Source organism: Bos javanicus, chromosome 27 (genome assembly GCF_032452875.1).
Source record: "Bos javanicus breed banteng chromosome 27, ARS-OSU_banteng_1.0, whole genome shotgun sequence".
Classification (NCBI taxonomy): Eukaryota; Metazoa; Chordata; class Mammalia; order Artiodactyla; family Bovidae; genus Bos; species Bos javanicus.
The window spans coordinates 6,315,845-6,335,204 of NC_083894.1; the positions used below are offsets into that span (position 1 = coordinate 6,315,845).

At 44.4% G+C, this 19,360-nt stretch overlaps 2 protein-coding genes across 2 annotated transcripts; both read right to left on the reverse strand.

Annotated features, from left to right (window-relative positions):
- Positions 1–2,514: 2,514 nt before the first annotated feature.
- On the reverse strand, positions 2,515–5,814 carry ZNF596 (zinc finger protein 596). The gene is made up of 4 exons (XM_061404023.1): positions 5,803–5,814; positions 5,556–5,682; positions 4,737–4,832; positions 2,515–3,490 (listed from the first exon to the last, which is right to left on the reverse strand). The coding sequence occupies exons 1-4, from the start codon at positions 5,812–5,814 to the stop codon at positions 2,709–2,711; spliced, it is 1,017 nt and encodes a 338-aa protein (XP_061260007.1). The 3' UTR covers positions 2,515–2,708.
- A 9,165-nt stretch (positions 5,815–14,979) lies between these two features.
- Positions 14,980–15,923, reverse strand: LOC133240122 (putative protein FAM90A8). Its single transcript, XM_061404738.1, has 2 exons — positions 15,756–15,923; positions 14,980–15,313 (listed from the first exon to the last, which is right to left on the reverse strand). Exons 1-2 carry the CDS (start codon positions 15,873–15,875, stop codon positions 15,113–15,115), a joined length of 321 nt encoding a protein of 106 aa, XP_061260722.1. The 5' UTR covers positions 15,876–15,923; the 3' UTR covers positions 14,980–15,112.
- Between the last annotated feature and the right edge of the window lie 3,437 nt (positions 15,924–19,360).

The window sequence follows — 19,360 nt, forward strand, 5'->3', positions numbered from 1 at the left end:
ATGACTTAGCAACTGAACAGCAATGTTTATTTATCCCAAGAGGCTTCCCTCCTAGTTTTCCACTCACTTTTCAATGCATTTCTGGATTTCCCATCAGAATTTTGAATTCTGATCTTCTAGGTCTGTCCGCATTTCAGAGTCTCAGTTCTGTGATACAGATTTTCAAACCCCCTGTAAACCTTTGGTGACGCTTCTCTCAGGGCGTCCCTTGTGGCTCAGCTGGTAAAGAATCCCCTGCAGTGTGGGAGACCTGGCTTCAATCCCTGGGTTGGGAAGATCCCCTGGAGAAGGGAAAGGCTACCTACTCCAGTATTCTGGTCTGGAGAACTCCATGGACTGTTTGGGCTGTGGGGTCACAAGAGTCGGACAGGACTGAGTGACCTTCACTTTCACTTTCCCTCTATATCAATACAAGGGAGCAGGTTTAAGATCTGGGTTGCCATACGTTCAGCTTCATTTTCACCAAAACCGCCTTGTTAAAAGGCCCACTCCCTTTGGCTCACTATTACCTCCCCTTTTATTGGCTTCCAGTCCTCAAAACCTCCTTTTCCTGGTTGTCCAAAATGAAACCTGTCCAAAAGGAGTATGTCATAATGTGTTCACATTGGGAGCAGGACTCTCCTCTAGAAAAGAGAGAGAAAATTGAAGTCACTTACAGAATTTGGAATTGGGAGGAAAGGAATCATTGTGATATTCCATACTTTCCTCAGTGTTTCAAGTTTTGGAAAAAAAGAATGTTTCTCTGAATTCCTAAGTATTATTGGAGGCATAAAATATGTATTCTAGTTTCATATGTTAAAAAAGAATCCAATGATTTAGAGGTTTGGAGGAGGGTCGTTCTCCTGGGACAGCAGCAGTTTGAACAGGAGCTACAGTGAATGTCTTCCGCCCTGAAGCTATGGGAGGGTTTTTGTGAGGAAAAGGATATGGATATGTGTCAAAGGATAACTTTTCAAGTCCTACAGACAAGGTGGGGAGATCTGCTTTGTGACAACATTTTTTGGGGAGGAAAAGTACATTGCGCTAATTATTTTATTTATTTATTTTTTTGCGCTAATTATTTTAAAAACCTGCTTGTGTGATGGCTGGTAGTTTACACATTTTATATTCCTGCAGATTTATTCCATGAGCTTGTCCTGTTTAGTGAGACAACTGTGTGCATAATTCAGGAATTAGCTGAGTAAATTAGTATGATCATGGAAGGAACCCTCCATCCACTTGGCACAGTTCTGAGGCTTTGGTACAGAATAACAGAGATTTCTGAGGTCTTGGAGGGCAGAGATGTCTGTTTCTTGAGCCCCGGGTGGTTTCCATCTGCAGACATAGGTTTAAGGACCTCAAATAACGTAGGACCAGATGTCTCTGAGGCTCCCCAAGGACCTTGCCTGAGCAGGTTGTGACATTCTGGGAAACCTGGCCAGTGGAGCTGAAGATTAGAGCTGTGTCACCCACCAGGGCCTGAAGGGGTAGATGGGGGGTATGTTGGAATGAGTGGATCTGAGTTGTGAGGAAAGAGCAATGGAGAAAAGGGGACTCAAAGAGTGGGGCTGAGTCTCCGCCCACTTTTGCAGAGTGCAGACCTGCACCCCTGTGCTAAGTCTCTTCTGTCATGTCCGACTGTGCAACCCTGTGGACTGTAGCCCCCCAGGTTCCTCTGTCCATGGGGATTCTTCAGGCAAGAATACTGGAGTGGGTTGTGATGCCCTCCTCCAGGGGGTCCTCCTGACTCAGGCATCTACCTGCCCTGGCAGCCGTGTTCTTTACCACTAGTGCCACCCCCCAGCCCATCCCTGTGTTTGCAGGGGCCCAAGGAAACCAGACAGCAACACTAAGCTCCTTTAGCCACAGACTTTATTGTTTGAATATTTTCCACTATGACTTTTTTTGACAGACTTTAATTTTACAAAAACCTACATTCCATGTCGCTGGGTCACTTCACTCTCCATTTGATACCACATTTTCATGAAGCGGTATTTCCCCCAATCACAAACTGCCTGACTGTTACAGGATTCTTATAGGATTCTCCCTCCCATACAGTATCTTTTTTTTCTGATATGAAATCTAGCTGTAGATTCACTTTTGATTTTAGGATTGCTGCATCCTCAGTGTGAGAATTTAATGTTGACTGAGAAATGACAGTGATCCCTGAAGTCTTCCCTTCTGTCATGACCCTGAGAGTGTGTTCTATGGACTGAGCATGTGTGATAGAAAGAATTTCTCATACCTTTCCATGAAATAACTTCTCTAGGATGAATTATTTAAAAGTATGCTTGGTGTTGCTCAACCTACTTTGGTGTCTTTCAAGAGTCTTCATCTTTGTTCTTGTGTTAATTTTTTTTCAGGGTTTCTTGTGCACATCAACTGAATGGTTGTCAACAGTTATCACAGTCTTCGTGGTTCTCTCCATGGAGTTGGTTCACATAGATCAATAATTATCGAAGAAGTAGAAGGGGTTGCTTATCCTCTGCTCATGTCCTCTAAGGTCTTTAGAGTTGGGGGCTGTTGCTGGAAACACCCATATTGTGTTTGTAGAGTGAGTTCTGTTAAGTTACACAAGGTCAGGCTAATGACTAAAGGCTTAGTCACAGAGAAAGCACATGTGTGGATCCACATCCACAGGCAGTGCCTGTCTGGACTGCATAGCACAATGCCTGAAGGAACCTCCACATTGATTATGTCACCTCAGGTCAGAACATCTACTGAGGGTCCTACTGGTTTTCTCTCCTGTGCTGGGTTCCCTTGTGTCGTCTGAGGGAAGAGGCACGAGTGAAGTGTTCTCCACAGAGCTGACATTCATAGGGCTTCTCTCCACTGTGGGTTCTCTCATGTTCCCTCAGCTTAGCATATTTATTGAAGGCCTTCCTACACACAGAGCATACATGTGGTTTCTCTTTAATGTGGATTCTTTTGTGCACATGAAGCCCCGAACTATGAGTAAAGGCCTTCCCACACTCAAGACATACATGTGGCTTCTCTCCAGTGTGGACTTTCTTATGTGAACTAAGGCCAGAGCTTTGAAGAAAGGCTTTGCCGCACTGATGACATTCATATCTCTTCTCTCCTGTGTGAGTTCTCTCATGTTGTTTCAAGGAGGAATTTTGATTGAAGACTTTCCCACACAGATGACATTTGAATGGTTTCTCTCCAGTGTGAATCATGCTGTGTCTCCTGAGGCTAGCACATCTACTAAAGGCTTTTCCACACTGATGACATTCATAGGGCTTCTCTCCTGTGTGAGTTTTCTCATGTACTTTCAGGGAGAATCTTTGATTGAAGACTTTCTCACACAGTTGACATTTGAATGGTTTCTCTCCAGTGTGAATCATCTTATGTCTGCTAAGGCTAGAGCATCTATTAAAAACTTTCCCACACAGAGCACATTCACATGATTTACGTCTAGTGTGAATGTGACCCTGTCCATTGAGGAATGACCCTTGACTAAGTGATTTTCCATGCTGTTTGCTGACATTATGTTTGCTTCTGAAGGGAACTATTGAATATTGAAGTGAAGATGTAGGAGTAACTTCATCTCCCAAATCAGCACATTCAGCGGGATCCCCTTGTGGGTGAGAAACCTGCTTTGAGGGGAGGAGATATGAGGCTGTTACTGGTTTGCCCATGTCCAGGTAGACACTCATTGTCTACATATTCACCCTAGAGCATCAGCCGATAATAGTCTCCTGTTAAAGTGTCTCCAGTGTTGGCTACAAACACATGTTGTGTTATTCCCCTGCAGGCACAAACATTCTCTTTTCTAGTTTCCTGACCCCAGATATCACATTAATTTTGAAGATTTCATTGTGTTTTAAAGATTATAAGATGAGCAGTGTTTTAGCAACTGACTTTTTTTTCTTATATTATGGTTTTGAGCTCATACTATCTTATTAATTAGTTTCAGATATCTAAAAATTTGCCTGGAAAAAGCTCAATTTCAACTTACATACAGGAAATTGTGCTCAGTTACCAACTTATCTCATCACTAGGTCATTCAGTCGCTGCCTGGACTTCTCACCCATGAAACGTACCATTGTCCTTACTGGGGATGTGTGCTTCCAGTAGACACTTTGCATTAATGTCACTTCTTGTTGTCTAAAGAAACTTTCACTGCCTACAGAAATGGAAAAAATGTATAGATTTTAGAATGGCATTAGAGAAATAAAAACATAGATAAATACCAAGGTCTATGTGGCTGTGTTTCAAAAATTGGTACTTAGATGGAGAAACTGTGTATAACAAAGAGATCATGAGGTAGTAGAAATACTTTAAAGGTAATTGTCTAGGAGCTTCCCTGGTGGTGCAGGGGTTAAGATTTCACCTTCCAGTGCAGGGAGTGTGGGCTTGATCCCTGATAGGGGAGCTGAGATCCCACATGTCTTGTGACTGAAAAACCAAATCATAAAACTGGAGAAATATTCTAACAAATTCAATAAAGACTTTAAAATGGTCCATATTAAAAAATATATATATATATTTTTTAAGAGTCATTGTCTATTATGATGGAAAAAACATTAAATGGGAGATCAGGACAAGAATCACTATGTAGAAGTTTTAAGTTCAGAAAGCCCACAGCACTTTTTCCCTGAAAGAAGAGCAAGTGGCTGGAAGGAAGTAATATGAATTGTGGTGATAGATGCACAGGATGATAACAATGTGAGAAATATGCCCAAATGTCCTCACTTCCATTTTAGGATATGTCCCTCACTTCACTTTCATTCGGTATCTCCAAGGATGCTCACCTGGACTCTGACCTTGGAGGCCTCCTGCTGCTTGTGTCCACAACTCTTTCCCTTGTTCCAGTTGGAAAACCACATCTGATTTGCTGATCTGATAGCCTGTTTGATTAAAAAAAAAAAGCTGTGGATTTTGAGTCCAGGCTAATTACTCTTTGCTGTGCTCAAAACAGGTAAGGTACTGAGGAAAGTAAAGAGATAATTGAAGGTCAGTGCAGGCAGCAACATCTTTACCAGACAGAACAGTGAAGGTCCTTCAATGGATCAGGAGGAAACCCAGAGCAGCAGCAAGAACAGTGAGGCTGTCTAAGGCTGATGCCCATGCACCAGTTCAGAGAGAGTCCACAGAATCTTTTCCAAATGGGAAAGATCAAAAGACTCTACAGTGGGCTGAATATTTCTGTCAAACAGGATCCAGTAATGATTCACCTTACAGGAAGAATCAAAATTATGTCATATACAGACATGAATATGACATATACATGTACTCTGGTCTCAAGCCTTCATGCAGTGACAGGAACAAAAGAATTATTTAAAAAAAAATTTCATCCTTTATCCTATTATTTATGTATTACAATATCCATTGAATCCTCAGCTCTGTTCTGAATGTTGACACTGAGTAGCAACAAAGATATGAAACCTGGCCAAGATAACCCTTCCATGTGGTAATAAAAAGTACCTGGAAAGGAACAGCTTCCTTTTATATAGTTATGAGAACTAGCAGAGAATCAGGAAGCAGCTGGAGAGGGACACAGGATAGCTTGTTCAGTGAGTGAATGAACAGAATGGACACAGGTGCAGGCACATCCCTGTTGACAGACTCACCTATAGAGACCAGGTGGGTGACAGTTTCCAGCATCACATTTCTAAACAGGTTTTTCTGGGACTTGTCTAGCAGGCTCCACTCTTCCTGGGTGAAGTCGATGGCTACATCTCCAAATGTCACTGATTCCTAAAACATCAGGGATATTCTGGTTTAGACAGAGCAGCCCTACCACTGTCCAGAGTGGGCGGCTGAACTGAGGAAGGATGGGGACTGGGTGCAGCTGCAGGAGGAAGCATCACTACTCACCAGGGGCTCCATCCTTAAGCTCAGTCACCGGGAGCCTTTCTCGGGATCTCACTCACAGCCGATCAAGCACTAGGCAGGCCAACCTGAGGATGGAGAAGCCACGAGACCCCAGTCCTGTGCTTCCAGACCCACCTGAATTCAAGCCCCAACCTTCACCTGGGTGTAGCCCCAGCCCAGCACTCGGAAGCCAGTGGTGCGTCCAGGGAATACTATGCAGCTTCTTCTCTCCCAGATCCCATGTGAAGAGCTAGAGCTGCGGTTGCTAACACAAAAAGTCAGAGTCTGCAAATAAGAATGTGCTAAGCATTGACTTTGTGTTCATCAGCCCGTGGCACCCAGAATCGCTCAGTGTCCTCCCTGATTCCCACCATCAGGGACCCTGACTCTCGCCAGAGAGGATGGTGGTTTACAGCTGTAGGTAAGCACTCTGGAAGCCCCCAGATCATCTCCTGCCTTATGCGCCCACAGTGCTTCTGCAACAGCCCTGGCAGTCCTCTGGAAACACACTGCCTTCCAGTTCTCCCTCAGCCTTGAGGTTAGTTCTGTCCTCCATGGATGTGATATCAATTACCCTAGGACCTCTTTTAGGATGGAGTTAGACTGAGGACTTCTTCCATTTGGAGGAAGCATAGCACCCACCCTGCCAGCCCCGTCCTTAACGTCCCTGCACCAGGAAGCAGCAGGAGTCCAGGAGTCACAGTGTTACTGTCAGACTGTCTCAATCCTCCTGCTTGAGGATGGTCAGAAATAAGGAGGTTTAGAAGGAAATTGCTTTACTTACCAATTTACAATGGACACCCAGAGGTTCCAAAATCTTGAATATATGACAGGGTTACACTAGAGGAAGGAGCAGCTGTCATTTAATTTTGCTCAGTCTGTGTCTTGTGATCAAATACCTTTAGCCTAACAAAGATCAATAGGTTCTGTAAGATGACTTCTAACAACAATAATCAGAAGAAACTCCTGTTATTTCTCTCTTTGTATTTATCGCTTAGTTTGGGGGGAACCTCTCCATATATCCAAAGTCAATCTCCTCACCACATCCCCTCTATCTTGAAACAGAAATCTCCCTGGAGATATTTGCTCTCAATCTTCTGCTCTACGGTTCTCTCTTTGAAACCAAAATGAAAGCCTAGGGATCATTTCCTATCAGAAATGAATTCCTGGATCCACGCCTCTGCTCACTGTGGAGAGAAATCTAGTGTCCAGGACAAAACACAAATCCCAAAATCCACTCAAGGAAAAGTGACTGGATTAGTGATTAGAGTATGCAGAGAACCTGGGGAAACCCAAGCTGGGAGGGACTGTTCAGGAAAACCAGTCAAGACTTGACCCTGGATTGCCTTTGGTTTCGATTCAACTTAAGACAATTTCGAAAGTGAAGTGAAGTGTTCTTTTTCACTCTTAGAATATTTCTTCTACTGATAATAGGAATAGGTAAATTACTATGATATCCAGGGAAACCCCAGGCATATGTAACAGGCTGCCTACAATAGAAAGAAGATGGAACCTAGGCAACTTTGGCTTGTTCAGCTTAGATGTCATAAGAATCAAAGGAAGTTAATATATATTAATTTTTTGGAAGAATTAAAATAAGTATTTCAAGTGATTTATTCCATCTTGAGATAATTATTTCAACATAAAAATAGATCTCAAGACACATAAATAAAGTGAGGAAAATCACCTGATGAAATCCATTAAAGGAAATTAATTCAGAGAAGCAGAAAATGAAAACTTAGAAGATAATCACCTAAATATTTAGAAACAAATATTTAAAAACATCAGATGTAGATCAATGACCAATAAAACTTTTCAAGACGAAGGACACTGTATCTGCATTGTGTGATACAGAAAGTGTCACACACGTGGGATGAAGTTTGGCTGGCAGTACCAATGACTGAAATTTAGCTATTTAATTGGATTAATTTAAATGTTCAAGCCACATGGTACTGTATTTGAAAGCACAAGATTAGGATCTTAGGTTAGGTGGATAAATAGATTCAAGACAGAAATGTTGGAGCTGAAAAAAGGGATGTGAACAGTCAAAGGTTGGAATGAGAGTGGCAGAGAAAATGTTGACACAGTACGATTCAGAGACCATGACGTGTCTAGAGACAGATAAGACATAACATTAAAGGAAGGAAGCACAGTCCTTTCTCACAGTTTGGAGCACTCACCAAAATCCTAAATTGGAGGAGCGGGTCAAGCCAAATGGATTCTGAGGATTCCATAGCAAGCAACTGATTCCTCTTCCTCCAACCTCCTAAATGGTCCAGCTTCTCTGAACAAATGCCTCCCTCTGTCTGTTTAACTTCCTTTTAAACCTGAATAGCAGTTTATAACCCAACCTGATCCACCCTATCAAGATCCTGAGCTTGATAGGGTTTCAGTCTGTGAACCGGTTTGAAAGTCTGGATTTTCCAGATTAATCAAAATTGTAACCCACACCCAGTGTTGGAAGAGCAAAGATGTAATGACATTGTCCAGGGACAGTGAGAAAATCCATCGTTCTCTTCTTCATTCATAAAAAGTTTTGAGTGCATTCTCTGTACTGTCTTCAAAAAACAGGGCATCAGACACACTGGGATTCTGTGGAAATGAAGCTAGGGTTCCCTGGGAGAAATTTGGAATTAAAAATGAAGTGCAAGATGAAGAACTATGAACATTTGAAATATAAATAATGAGGTGACAGCATAAAATCTATTGCTGGGTGGCAGAGCGTGACTTTTTAAGTACTGACAACACAGTACCTTCAAGAACATGTTAAAAATCTATTAACTGTGTAAAGAAAATGGGAAGACAACTTTATACTTTGCTTCTTGGTTAATAGGAAAATCCATACAAGTGTTCCTACACGGTAAACTATCATAAGTAATTTTATTTCCATTGTATGCACAGCTGATTTAAATATTTGAGTGGAAATCTTATGGATGTGGAGATGGCTCTTTAAGCTTAAAATTCCTGGTTCCCAAGTGGAAAAAATTTAACCAAGGGACACAGTATTTCACTGTATCCGAGGACATTTTGCTTATACCTCATACAATGCCTGGTGAGCCTATTATCTTGTGCATTTCAATTCCATCTCCCATATTCATTAAAGAATATTTCACCTGAAACTAGTATATTAAGGTAAATCCACTGTACTTCAATTTTTTAAAAAGAATATTTTAAACTTATGCCATTACCATTCAGTCTCCATGGACTCATCCTTTTCCTTTACATTCATCAGATTATGTACAGACTGTTTCCAAAATGAAATAGATAATTTTGAGTGTGGACTCTTTCTACCACAAGATCATGTATTAATTATGCCATCTTCCCACTGTAACGAAAGGAATTGCCTTTCATCTAAGCTTGGGAATTTATTTCTACACTTGTGTTCTTTCCTATTTTCTCCTGGCACATTAGAATGTATGTTTTGACTCAAAATGTATATACTTTATTTTATTTTCATTTAATTTTTAAAGTATAGTTGATGAACAATATTATATTTGTTTCAGATATACAACTTAGTGATACAGTATTTTTTATACATTATACCCCTCTTGAAATGATTATAAAATATTGTGTGTATTCCCTGTGTTGTACCATATATCCTTGTAGTGTATTTATTTTATATATGGCAGTTTGTATCTCTTAATCCTTAACCCCTAACTTGCCCCTCCCACCTCCCCCTCCCAATGGTAACCACTAGTTTGTATTGTTGGAGAAGGCGATGGCACCCCACTCCAGTACCCTTGTCTGGAAAATCCCATGGATGGAGGAGCCTGGTGGGCTGCAGTCCACAGGGTCGCTAGGAGTCAGACACGACTGAGCGACTTCACTTTCACTTTTCAGTTTCATGCATTGGAGAAGGAAATGGCAACCCACTCCAGTGTTCTTGCCTGGAGAATTCCAGGGACGGGGGAGCCTGGTGGGCTGCCGTCTATGAGGTTGCACAGAGTTGGATATGACTGAAGTGACTTAGCAGCAGCAGTTTGTATTGTATACCTGTGAATCTGTTTCTGTTCTTTCTTTCTTTTTTTTTTAGATTAACATATATGTGATAGCATACAGTATTTGTCTTTCTCTGACTTATTTCACTAAGCACTGTATGCCTAGGCTCATCCCTATTGTTTCTAATGGCAAATTTCATTCTTTTCTTTTTTGCTAAGTAGTATTCCATTCTAATATATACCACATCTGCTTTCTCCATTCATCTGTGGATGGACACTAAGGTTGCATCCCTGTCTTGGCTCTTATAAGTAATAATTCTGCAAATATGGAAAGTGCATTGTATCTTTTGCTGTTCTTTCCTTTTCTTCAGATATGTACCCTGGAGTGGAATCACCTTTGTTCCTTGAGGGTTTTGACAGATGATTTTTCTTCTGAAAATATTATGTGGTTTAATATTTTCTGTCAAGTATGTATAATGAGCTTTGTGTTGCCCCCCAAGTTCATATGTTGAAGCGGGAACACTCAGTGCATCAGAAGGTGACTTTACCTGGTGAGCCTGCAGTGAGAGCCAGGATTAGATTAAAGTGATGGCCTTCTGGTGGGGCCCTAATCCAATCTCATCTGTGCCCTTAGAAGCACGAGAAGACACCAGGGGTCTGAGCAAGAGGAACGGCCGTGTGAGGACACAGTGAGTTGATTCGTGTCAGCTGTACATGGACACAGGCCTCTGGGACAAACAAACCCATCTGTGCCTTGATCTGGGAAATTCTGGCTCCAGGAAACCTTGATGGAAACTAATGGGAAACTCCAGACTAGAGTAGGAGGGAATGTGCTATTTCACATTAAAGACTTCAGAACACGTTTTCCATGTCTTTTGTCCATTCCCTCAGGAGGCAGAGACTTAACATAGAGCTCTTCTCGGGGATTTCATGAGACCAGAATATGGTCAGTGAGGATGAAGGGCTTAGGAATTCCTTGAAAAGAACTTCAAGATGCTGTATGCATCTAATGTCTATATAATGTCAGCCTATGTACATTCTTTCTCATTCTTCATTTGTCATGAGTTCTATTTCACACAGCTTGAAATGATATATAAATTCAAATAAGTTTTTAAAAACATGTTATCTCATTCTTTTTCAATTTTTTGAAATATATTGTCATTACACATTTTTTTTTGTTATCTTTCTTCCCTAGACTATTTAAATGATTATTTTTGTTTTGAAAGTAGGAAATTGTTGAACCCCTCTTTGCTTACTCTAAATATTTTGGGGCAAGTATGGCTAAAAAGCTGTGTGCCATCACCTGGGCGGATGGAGGACCATCTTCTCACAGCTGACAGCACGTGTTCTGATGGAGCCCAGATCTGTGCCATCTCACTAAAATTGTCCTGTGTCCTAAACCCCTGCCTCCTGGAGGCACAGGCCCAAGAATATCAGCCCACCCAATCCCAATAATTCCAATCTCACCTGGCTTCTGTGACAGATTCCTCTCTACTCCTGTGATGCTCAGAGGATCCCATAAAATACAGCATTTCTCAGGCCCATTCAGAGCCTTTGAAATGAGAAAGTTGAAGATCAGACGATATTTTGTTTTGTGAGAATCTAAGAATGTAATGAGGAGGATTTAGATCCTGAGACAAGAGCGTAAAAGGAATAGGCTGTGACCCAGGTCACAGAGAAAGACCGTCTCAGAAGTTTTGGGAGGTCTGGGCACAGCCCCAGTGTGCCAGCCGTCTCCCTGATAGTTTCATCCCCTTTCGCCTTCAGCCAGCAGCCCCCTGCCCCTGAGGTGCAGGGCTCTGCAGAATGAGGACATTTCCCCAACCGTTGCTCTGCAGGAAGGAAGGAGCACAGTTTGCTCTTCCAAGGAAGTCCTCTCCACGAGGCTCAGTGGCTGTTCTTGGACGTACTCGGGTCTTTTCCTGCTGGAGAAGAGAGGCAGCCGGTGAGGTGGGTGTTCTCTGCCCACCACCTCCAGTGCTTCTCAAACCCTGCTGCTCATTTGATGACCTCAGAGCAGCGGCAAGCCCGGTGCCCAGGCCTCAGAACAGACAATGAGCTGTACCTGTAAGGAGGATTCGGGCATGTGTACACATTGCAACTCACCAACTGAGTGCAGTGTGGCCAGAGTGAGAATAAACCAGTACAAACGCTTATTATATTCTCTATGCACGGGACTCACACGGTGCGTTGTTAATGTGCACATGTTGGGGCTGGGAGGGCCTGATTCTGCATTTTTATAAGGTCTTCTGAAGCTCTTTCCCTCAATTACAAAATCTATCTTGAGTAAAAATAATATTCAGATCCTCTTCAAGACATAGAGGTAAAAACCACATAAAACATGTCTTATATGGTAGAACTTTATTAAAATTTAAAGAAAATTTTTTATTCTATGGTAAATTTTATAAAATTTTTGAGACACATTATATCAATCCTGGAAATATTATCATTAAAAAGGGGAAGGTGGGGACATTAGGACACAGGAAGGCCCTGCTAGGGCTGAGTTCAGGGTCTGCCTGCCACAAAATGCTCTTTCTACATCTCTTGATATGATTGTATAGTTTTTCTTGTTTATTCTATAAATATAGAAAAAATTTAAATAAAGCTTTATAGTAACACCCCTGGTGGCTCAGAGGGTAAAGAATCTTCCTGCTACAGGAGACTCAGGTTTGATACCTCGATCAGGAAGATCCCTTGGAGGAGGGCATGGCAACCCACTCCAGTGTTCTTCCCTGGAGAATCCCCATGGACAGTGGAGCCTGGTGGGCTACAGTCCATGGGGTTGCAAGAGTCAGATATGACTGAGCAACTACCACTAATAAAACATAATAAGCACAGCCATGGGAAGGTCTCCCCACCATGATTTACAGTGAAAGACTCCACAGAGTCCATGAGTCTCATCTCAGGACAAGGCACTGCTGACCTTCTGCAGAGCAGAGTCCGGCCCTTTAGGCAGGTTCCAAATGTTCAGATACAGATACTACCATCCAACACAGACACTACCATCATCAACTACAGATACTACATCACTTCCTATCTACACAATGGTTAAAGTCACTCCTAGAATTTGCCTCCATTACTTCTAATAGATTGAGGTTGACAGCTTGCCATTCGGTTGGATGAGTGCCATGGGACAGACTCGGATTCCATGAGGAGACAGGGCAGTGTGTGCAGCTGTGTGTCCCCAGGGTGGTCCGGTCTCACTGCTGTCTCGCCCACCAGGGTGGGGAGTCCTGCTTCACCGGGAACAGCTGCTCCCTCTAACACCCAGCCAACCTGCCAGAGTCACAGTCATGTCAGGGCACCAGGCGCTGGAGGATGAGTCTCAGTTGCCACTGGTGTCTTCATCCCAGTCACTTTCTTCTGAGGAAGAAGACACCTGGAGGTCATCGTAGAGGACGCTCCGGGGCCCGGGGACAGCGTGTTCCTCGGGCTCCTGGTTGACGGACGGGCTCTGAGCAGGAAGGGCTGGCTGCTCCGCAGGCAGCGGAGACGGGGGTGCAGTGTACCTGCAGCTCCAGCAGCCTTCGCCGTCTCTCAAGAAGAGCATCCTGAGAGGCTGGGCCGGGACGCGGATGATGGGCGGGGGGTGGGCTGCGGAGACGGCACCCACGCTCCTGGAAGGAGATCTGTCCGCTGGAGGCTGGAGGTCCAAGCATTGCCCCTGGGCAGGTGTCTCCCTGGATACACGGGCAGCCACTCTCGGTCCACGTCCAGCTGTGCTGGGTGGAGGAGGGAGATTCAGGAAGGCCCCCAGATCTGCTGTTGGAGTGCTCTTCTGGGGGGTCTGGACGGGGCTGAGTCTAGGTTTCTTTGGGGGGTTCACACGTGTCAGGGTGGGGATCTGAGCACATCTCTTGCCTGGAGCCTCAATGTGGCCCTTGGAGGCCGGGGCCAAATTCCTGCTGATGAGAGCCACTGTGGGGAGGCTGGATTTCACATCATCTCTCCTCGTGGGTGACCCTCTTGGGTGATCTGGATGCTGGAGGGATTTCCTCTTGGATATGTGGATAAGCAGGGGCATGTTTGGGTGCTGTAAGACAAGACCACACAGAGAGGCCAGGTGTGAGAATCTTCTCTCCATCCAGTAAAACACCTCACAGGCATTAGTTTACATGATAAGATCCTCAACATCAGGTTTGCTCATAAAAAAAGAAAATTACAGTATGACATTGATACATTTATAGATCTAATAGGTAAATGGAAATGTTATAAAAATATATCTTGTTAAGCAAGGGGAAACAAGCTTTTGGTACACACTCTTCTTAGGACTGTACACAGCTTGGTGTTTTGCAGGCACTATGATGGCAAAATGACTTTTCATGGTCATGGAGGATGAATCACAATTCACAGATTCCTGTTTTAACTTCTACTATGGAAGCTACTTGAAGAAGGCAATGGTACCCCACTCCAGTACTCTTGCTTGGAAAATCCCATGGGCTGGGGTCGCTAAGAGTCGGACATGACTGAGCGACTTCACTTTCACTTTTCACTTTCATGCATTGGAGAAGGAAATGGCAGCCCACTCCAGTGTTCTTGCCTGGAGAATCCCAGGGACTGGGGAGCCTGGTGGGCTGCCGTCTATGGGGGTCCCACAGAGTCGGACATGACTGAAGTGACTTAGCATAGCATAGCATAGCATGGAAGCTACTGATAAAATCACTTCCATGTCCCTGCCAGCTTTTTCTTGCCAGACATGCAAGTAAGAATGCAAAATCAAAGACAGCAAGAAAAATGGCATCTGAAAAATAAATGTGACTTTGGTCAGGAAAGAACATGAATGGTTTCCTCCCACAGACAGGACTGAGGCCAGTGGATTAAAGAGGGGGCCCAGCAGAGACTGACCCTCAGGCAGAGGCCGGGCTCCAGCTCCTCCTTCCAGCTCTGCGGCTGCCGACCGTGGGGCCTCCTGGGAAATCGCTGCAGGAGCTTCCTCTGCTGCTCCTCTTTCCTGCAACACAAACATGTCAAGTGTCAGAAACCCAGTGTCCTTGCCAAAGTTGGGGCCAACGGTGCTGTGGCCCAGCCCCTTTTCTAGTTTGGGAGTGACACAGGACCCGAACCCCTCTGCCTTTGTGCAGACCCCCATGTCCTTCCCCGACTCCAGAGACCCCTCCAGGGTCTCCCAGGAAGTCCTGTCTCTTCATCTCTATGGCTTCGGGGCCGGTCAGCTGCAAAGTTGTGTGTGTTCCCCACTCTCCTTAGTGACTTCGGGGCCTAGAGTGAGCCCCCGAGTGTGGCCTCTGAGGACAAGGCTCCTGTCTCTGTCTGCCCAGTTTCCCTGTCCTTTCTAGAGATGACTCAGCTCAGTGTCGACAAGGAGAGGAACCGTCTCCAGATTGCAGCCCAGACCTTGGGTCCCACCTCCCCGCCACTCACCTCTGCCTTTCCTCCTCCTCTCTCTCAGCCGTGTTAGGGGTCCCTGGGGTCGGTGGGTCCTGCAGCTTCCACGCCAGGTTCTCCTTACCGAATCTGGACCCCAAGGGCAGGGGGACCAGCGCCCCTTGCCAGAGCTTCATGGGGCACCTGAGGCTCCTTGCTGTGTGCCCAAAGGCTCCACAGTCCTTACACTTCACCTGTGGGTGGAGGAGAACCAGGTCAGTGAGTCAGCAGAAGCCACAGGCACGAGTCCAAAGGGAGTGCAAAGATGGATGGAGAGCGTTGCATGCTGGTTCTGGAGAAAGGACGCGGTCCCTTAGGTGCCAGGATAGTTACAATATTGTGGTTCCCAAAGCCCTCATCAGGAGCATCAGAGGAGGAGGGGCTGGCGGTCTAAGGTGAACAGTAAGAGCCCCATTGAAAGATCTGGATGAAGCCAGGGCAGACATAACCCCAAGGAGCCCCGATGGTTCCTCCCAGGCTCTGAGTGGCCCGATCTGCTGGGGAGGGAGGTCGAGGCAGCTATCTTTGGATGGGAATGCACTAGTGAGTTATGGACCCAGAATATTCCAGGTCTAAACCCTGTCTCCGCAGTTCATGCCACCCACAGATTCCCTGCAGGTCCAAGCCTCCACTCACCATGGAGTCTTTCTCCTGTGGTGGGGGAGCCGTCTGCCTCCCAGGTCCTGGGTTTTGCTTCCTCACTTTCTGGTCTTGAAAGAGTCGGCAGGCTTTCAGCCATCCATAATGACCAGCCATCTTCCACACCTACTGGAGGTTCTCCTGAATCTTAATTTTTAGTTCACCTCTGTGAAAAGAAAAAAAAAAAACTGTCAAATTGATGCAGAGACACAGAGACATCCCTGCCCTATCGACCCTAAATGGAGATCATGACATCGCGACCAGGTTTCTGACAATTTGACTTCTCCTGCCCAGATCTTTCTCGTCACAGAAAGTGAAGAAGAACTAAAGAGCCTCTTGATGAAAGTGGAAGGAGAGAGTGAAAAAGTTGGCTTAAAACTCAACATTCAGAAAACTAAGATCATAGTAAATGGATAGGGAAACAGTGACAGGCTTTATTTTGGGGGGCTCCAAAATCACTGGAGATGGTGACTGCAGCCATGAAATGAAAAGAAGCTTGTTCCTTGGAAGAAAAGCTATGACCAATTTAGACAGCGTATTAAAAAGCAGACATTCCTTTGCTGACAAAGGTCCATCTAGTAAAGGCTATGGTTTTTCCAGTCGTCATGTATGGATGTGAGAGTTGGACTGTAAACAAGGGCAAATACCGAAGGATTGATGCTTTTGAACTGTGGTTGGAGAGGACTCTTGAGAGTCCCTTGGACTGCAAGGAGATCCAACCAGTCCATCCTAAAGGAAATCAGTCCTGAATATTCACTGGAAGGACTGATGTTGAAGCTGAAATTCCAATACTTTGGGCGCTGATGTGAAGAACTGACTCACTTGAAAAGACCCTGATGCTGGGAAGGATTGAAGCCGGGAGGAGAAGGGGATGACAGAGGATGAGATGGTTGGATGGCATCACCGACTCGACGGACATGAGTTTGAGTAAGCTCCCGGAGTTGGTGATGGACAGGGAAGCCTGGTGTGCTTCAGTCCATGGAGTGGCAAAGAGTCCGACATGACAGTGACTGAACTGAACTGAGGGAGGAAGCTTCAGGGGAGAGGGCAGGATAGTCACGGTGGTCAAATGTGTCGTGGCAGTGAGAGAGGAAAATCTGGGTGGTGAGCATGAATAAGGTTCAAAAGCTGAAATGTGGTAATGTACAAAAGGGCAGAGTCGCTGCCGTCAGCATGACATGAGGTAGCCAGCAGGAGCTTGCCTGCCAGAAGAATAAGAAAAGGCAGAGCAGCTCAGTTAAGGGAAAGCACTGAGCTGCTGGGGCGATTGTCCCCCAAGCAGAGGGACATGCAGATCACACAGCAGAAGCTGAGAAAGGTAAAAGGGAAAGGGGAAGCCAAGTAGCTGTGGGGCTTTGTGTGCAACCCTCTTGCCTTGGCCTGTGCGCCTGAAGCCAGTGCCCCCACGCTGGGGTTTCCTGCCACAGGGCTCCCGGGCCCCAGGACCCATGGCGTTCCCTTTGCCCTGAGTCTGCAGCGGGTCCCTTTTGTGCTTCCTTCCCCTCAGGTAGCCTCTCTTCCTTTCGGCCACTCCTAGAGGGTGAGGGGGTTATCCATTCCTAGTCTTTTCTATTCCTGTGTGGTTCACCCCAAAGTTTTAAAATTAGCTTTGTAATTGCAAAAAAAAAAAAAAAAGTACAAATGAAACATCTAATATTAACATCAATGTTTACTCAATTTAAAAAATAAAATTATAAATTTAAAGACACCTTACCCTCTTGCCTGGCCAAACCACTACATAAGTTTACTATGGACTTTTTTTCTGAGCGATATGCTGAACACCAGGTTTAAAAAGCAAACCATCTTAAAATCCAGTTGTGCACCTCCCCTCTGTAGGAGATGATTAGAGAGGTGGGGGAGGAATGCCCTCACTGAGGGAGATGCAGCTTTGAAGGTGGCTGAGGACCAGTCAAGAAGGAATGTCCCTTTCCCAGCTGACCTGAGGCTGTTCCAAGGTCGCATGAGCTTGTCGAGAGTTTCTTAGCCAAGTGACATCATCTATTCCCTTTGGTCTAACCACATCTGAAGACATGTGAAGAGAAAGAAATTATTCAGAATTTCACTCATGTGTGGAACACAAAAGACAAACAAAAAGAAAACAAGAAAAAAGAATTTTAAAGAAGACAATGTTGACATGATAGCAAATACAAAGATACACAGACCTGAGTAAAGGAAATCAGAAGAGGAACCTCAAAGAAAATGGGGCAGCAAATAGTAACAGAGGAAAACTGCAGTTTTTGGTGCTGAGAAGGTGTGTGGTTCACAGAAGCTGAGATGTATGGCGATGCACATAAAACTTCACTAAAGTTATAATGGGATAATACCAAAACTTAAAACAAGTAAAATAAAATTCAAAAGAAATTACAGAATCGATCCCAGGCTGCCTAAAGCCACATCACTACATGATTTCTCTCTTGTCCCATTTCCCTGAGGGACAGGCCAAACACCAAATTTAAACCACACAACCTGAAATTCAGCTGTGAGCCTCTAGTCTGTCAGCAGATGCTCAGAATCATGAGTGCTGGACACTCGAGCTGAGGAGATGCAGCTTCCAGGGTGGCTGAGGAGGGTCAGAGGGGAAATTTCCCTTTCCTGCTGACTTGATACTCCCCAAAGGTCACATGACCTTGATGAGGTTTTCTTTCCTTTTTTTTTTTTTTTTTTGATGAGGTTTTCTTAACCAATCAACGTTATGTAGGCTACAGTTCAGGGGGGTCACAAGGAGTCCGACACAACTGAGTGACTGAACAGCAAACCTCACCCTGTATCTCTCAGTGTCTTGAAGACCCATTTAGAATAGAGAAATATCTTGTGAATTCACTTCGATGTGGAACACTAAACACAAATTTCAAAAGCAAATAAGTCAAAACAAAAAGAAAGGAAAGTAAATGACACAAAAACGAACATTCTCACAGAACAGAGCAGGGCATGTCAGAGGATAGTGGTAAGGGGATGGCCGAGGAGTGAAACGGGTCCACAGGATGGTCACAAAACTCCCAAGTTGTTGGTGCTCACCAATTGTATGATCTACTGGAACTGAAATATATTTGTGTACATGTAAAACTTATCTAACATTTTCACTGAATGATACCCAGAAAAATAATTAAATTAAAAAATTAAAATATTCATGCCCATGGCCTAGATTACACTGGTACCTATTTTGTCTAATATCCCATTTCTCTGATGGACAAACTGAACATCAAATTTAAATCAACCTGAGCCTTAGTCACATGCCTCTTACCTGTCAGTAGATGCCCAGAATGCTGGGTGCTGGGCACTCTGCACCTTTGAAGATGACCGAGGAGGGCCAGTGGGGTAACTTCCCCTTTCTGCTGCCTTTGATTCGTCCCCAAGGTTACCTGACCTTGATGAGGTTTTTCCTAATCCAATCAAGGTTATATATCACCTTTGATCTAATAATGTCTTGTAGACACCTTTAGAAAACAGAAATACCTGATGAATTGATTCATATATGGAACACTAAATACATGGAAAAAGAACAAATAACTAAAAAAAAATATTAAGACAGCAAATGACATGCAAATAAACACATATTCACAGAACAGAGCCGTGGATGTCAGAGGGCACCAGCCGGGGGATGG

What these genes read in the sequence shown, in the direction of transcription:
- ZNF596 (XM_061404023.1), bottom strand. An exon ending in CACCCACCTGGTCTCTATAG is followed by an intron (nt 4,833 to 5,555) that starts GTGAGTCTGTCA and finishes TTAATCAAACAG; the next exon opens with GCTATCAGATCAGCAAATCA. An exon ending in CCTCCAAGGTCAGAGTCCAG is followed by an intron (nt 3,491 to 4,736) that starts GTGAGCATCCTT and finishes AATATTCAATAG; the next exon opens with TTCCCTTCAGAAGCAAACAT.
- LOC133240122 (XM_061404738.1), bottom strand. Translation starts at nt 15,875, where the DNA reads ATGGCTGGTCATTATGGATGGCTGAAAGCCTGCCGACTCTTTCAAGAC. An exon ending in CACAGGAGAAAGACTCCATG is followed by an intron (nt 15,314 to 15,755) that starts GTGAGTGGAGGC and finishes CTCCACCCACAG; the next exon opens with GTGAAGTGTAAGGACTGTGG.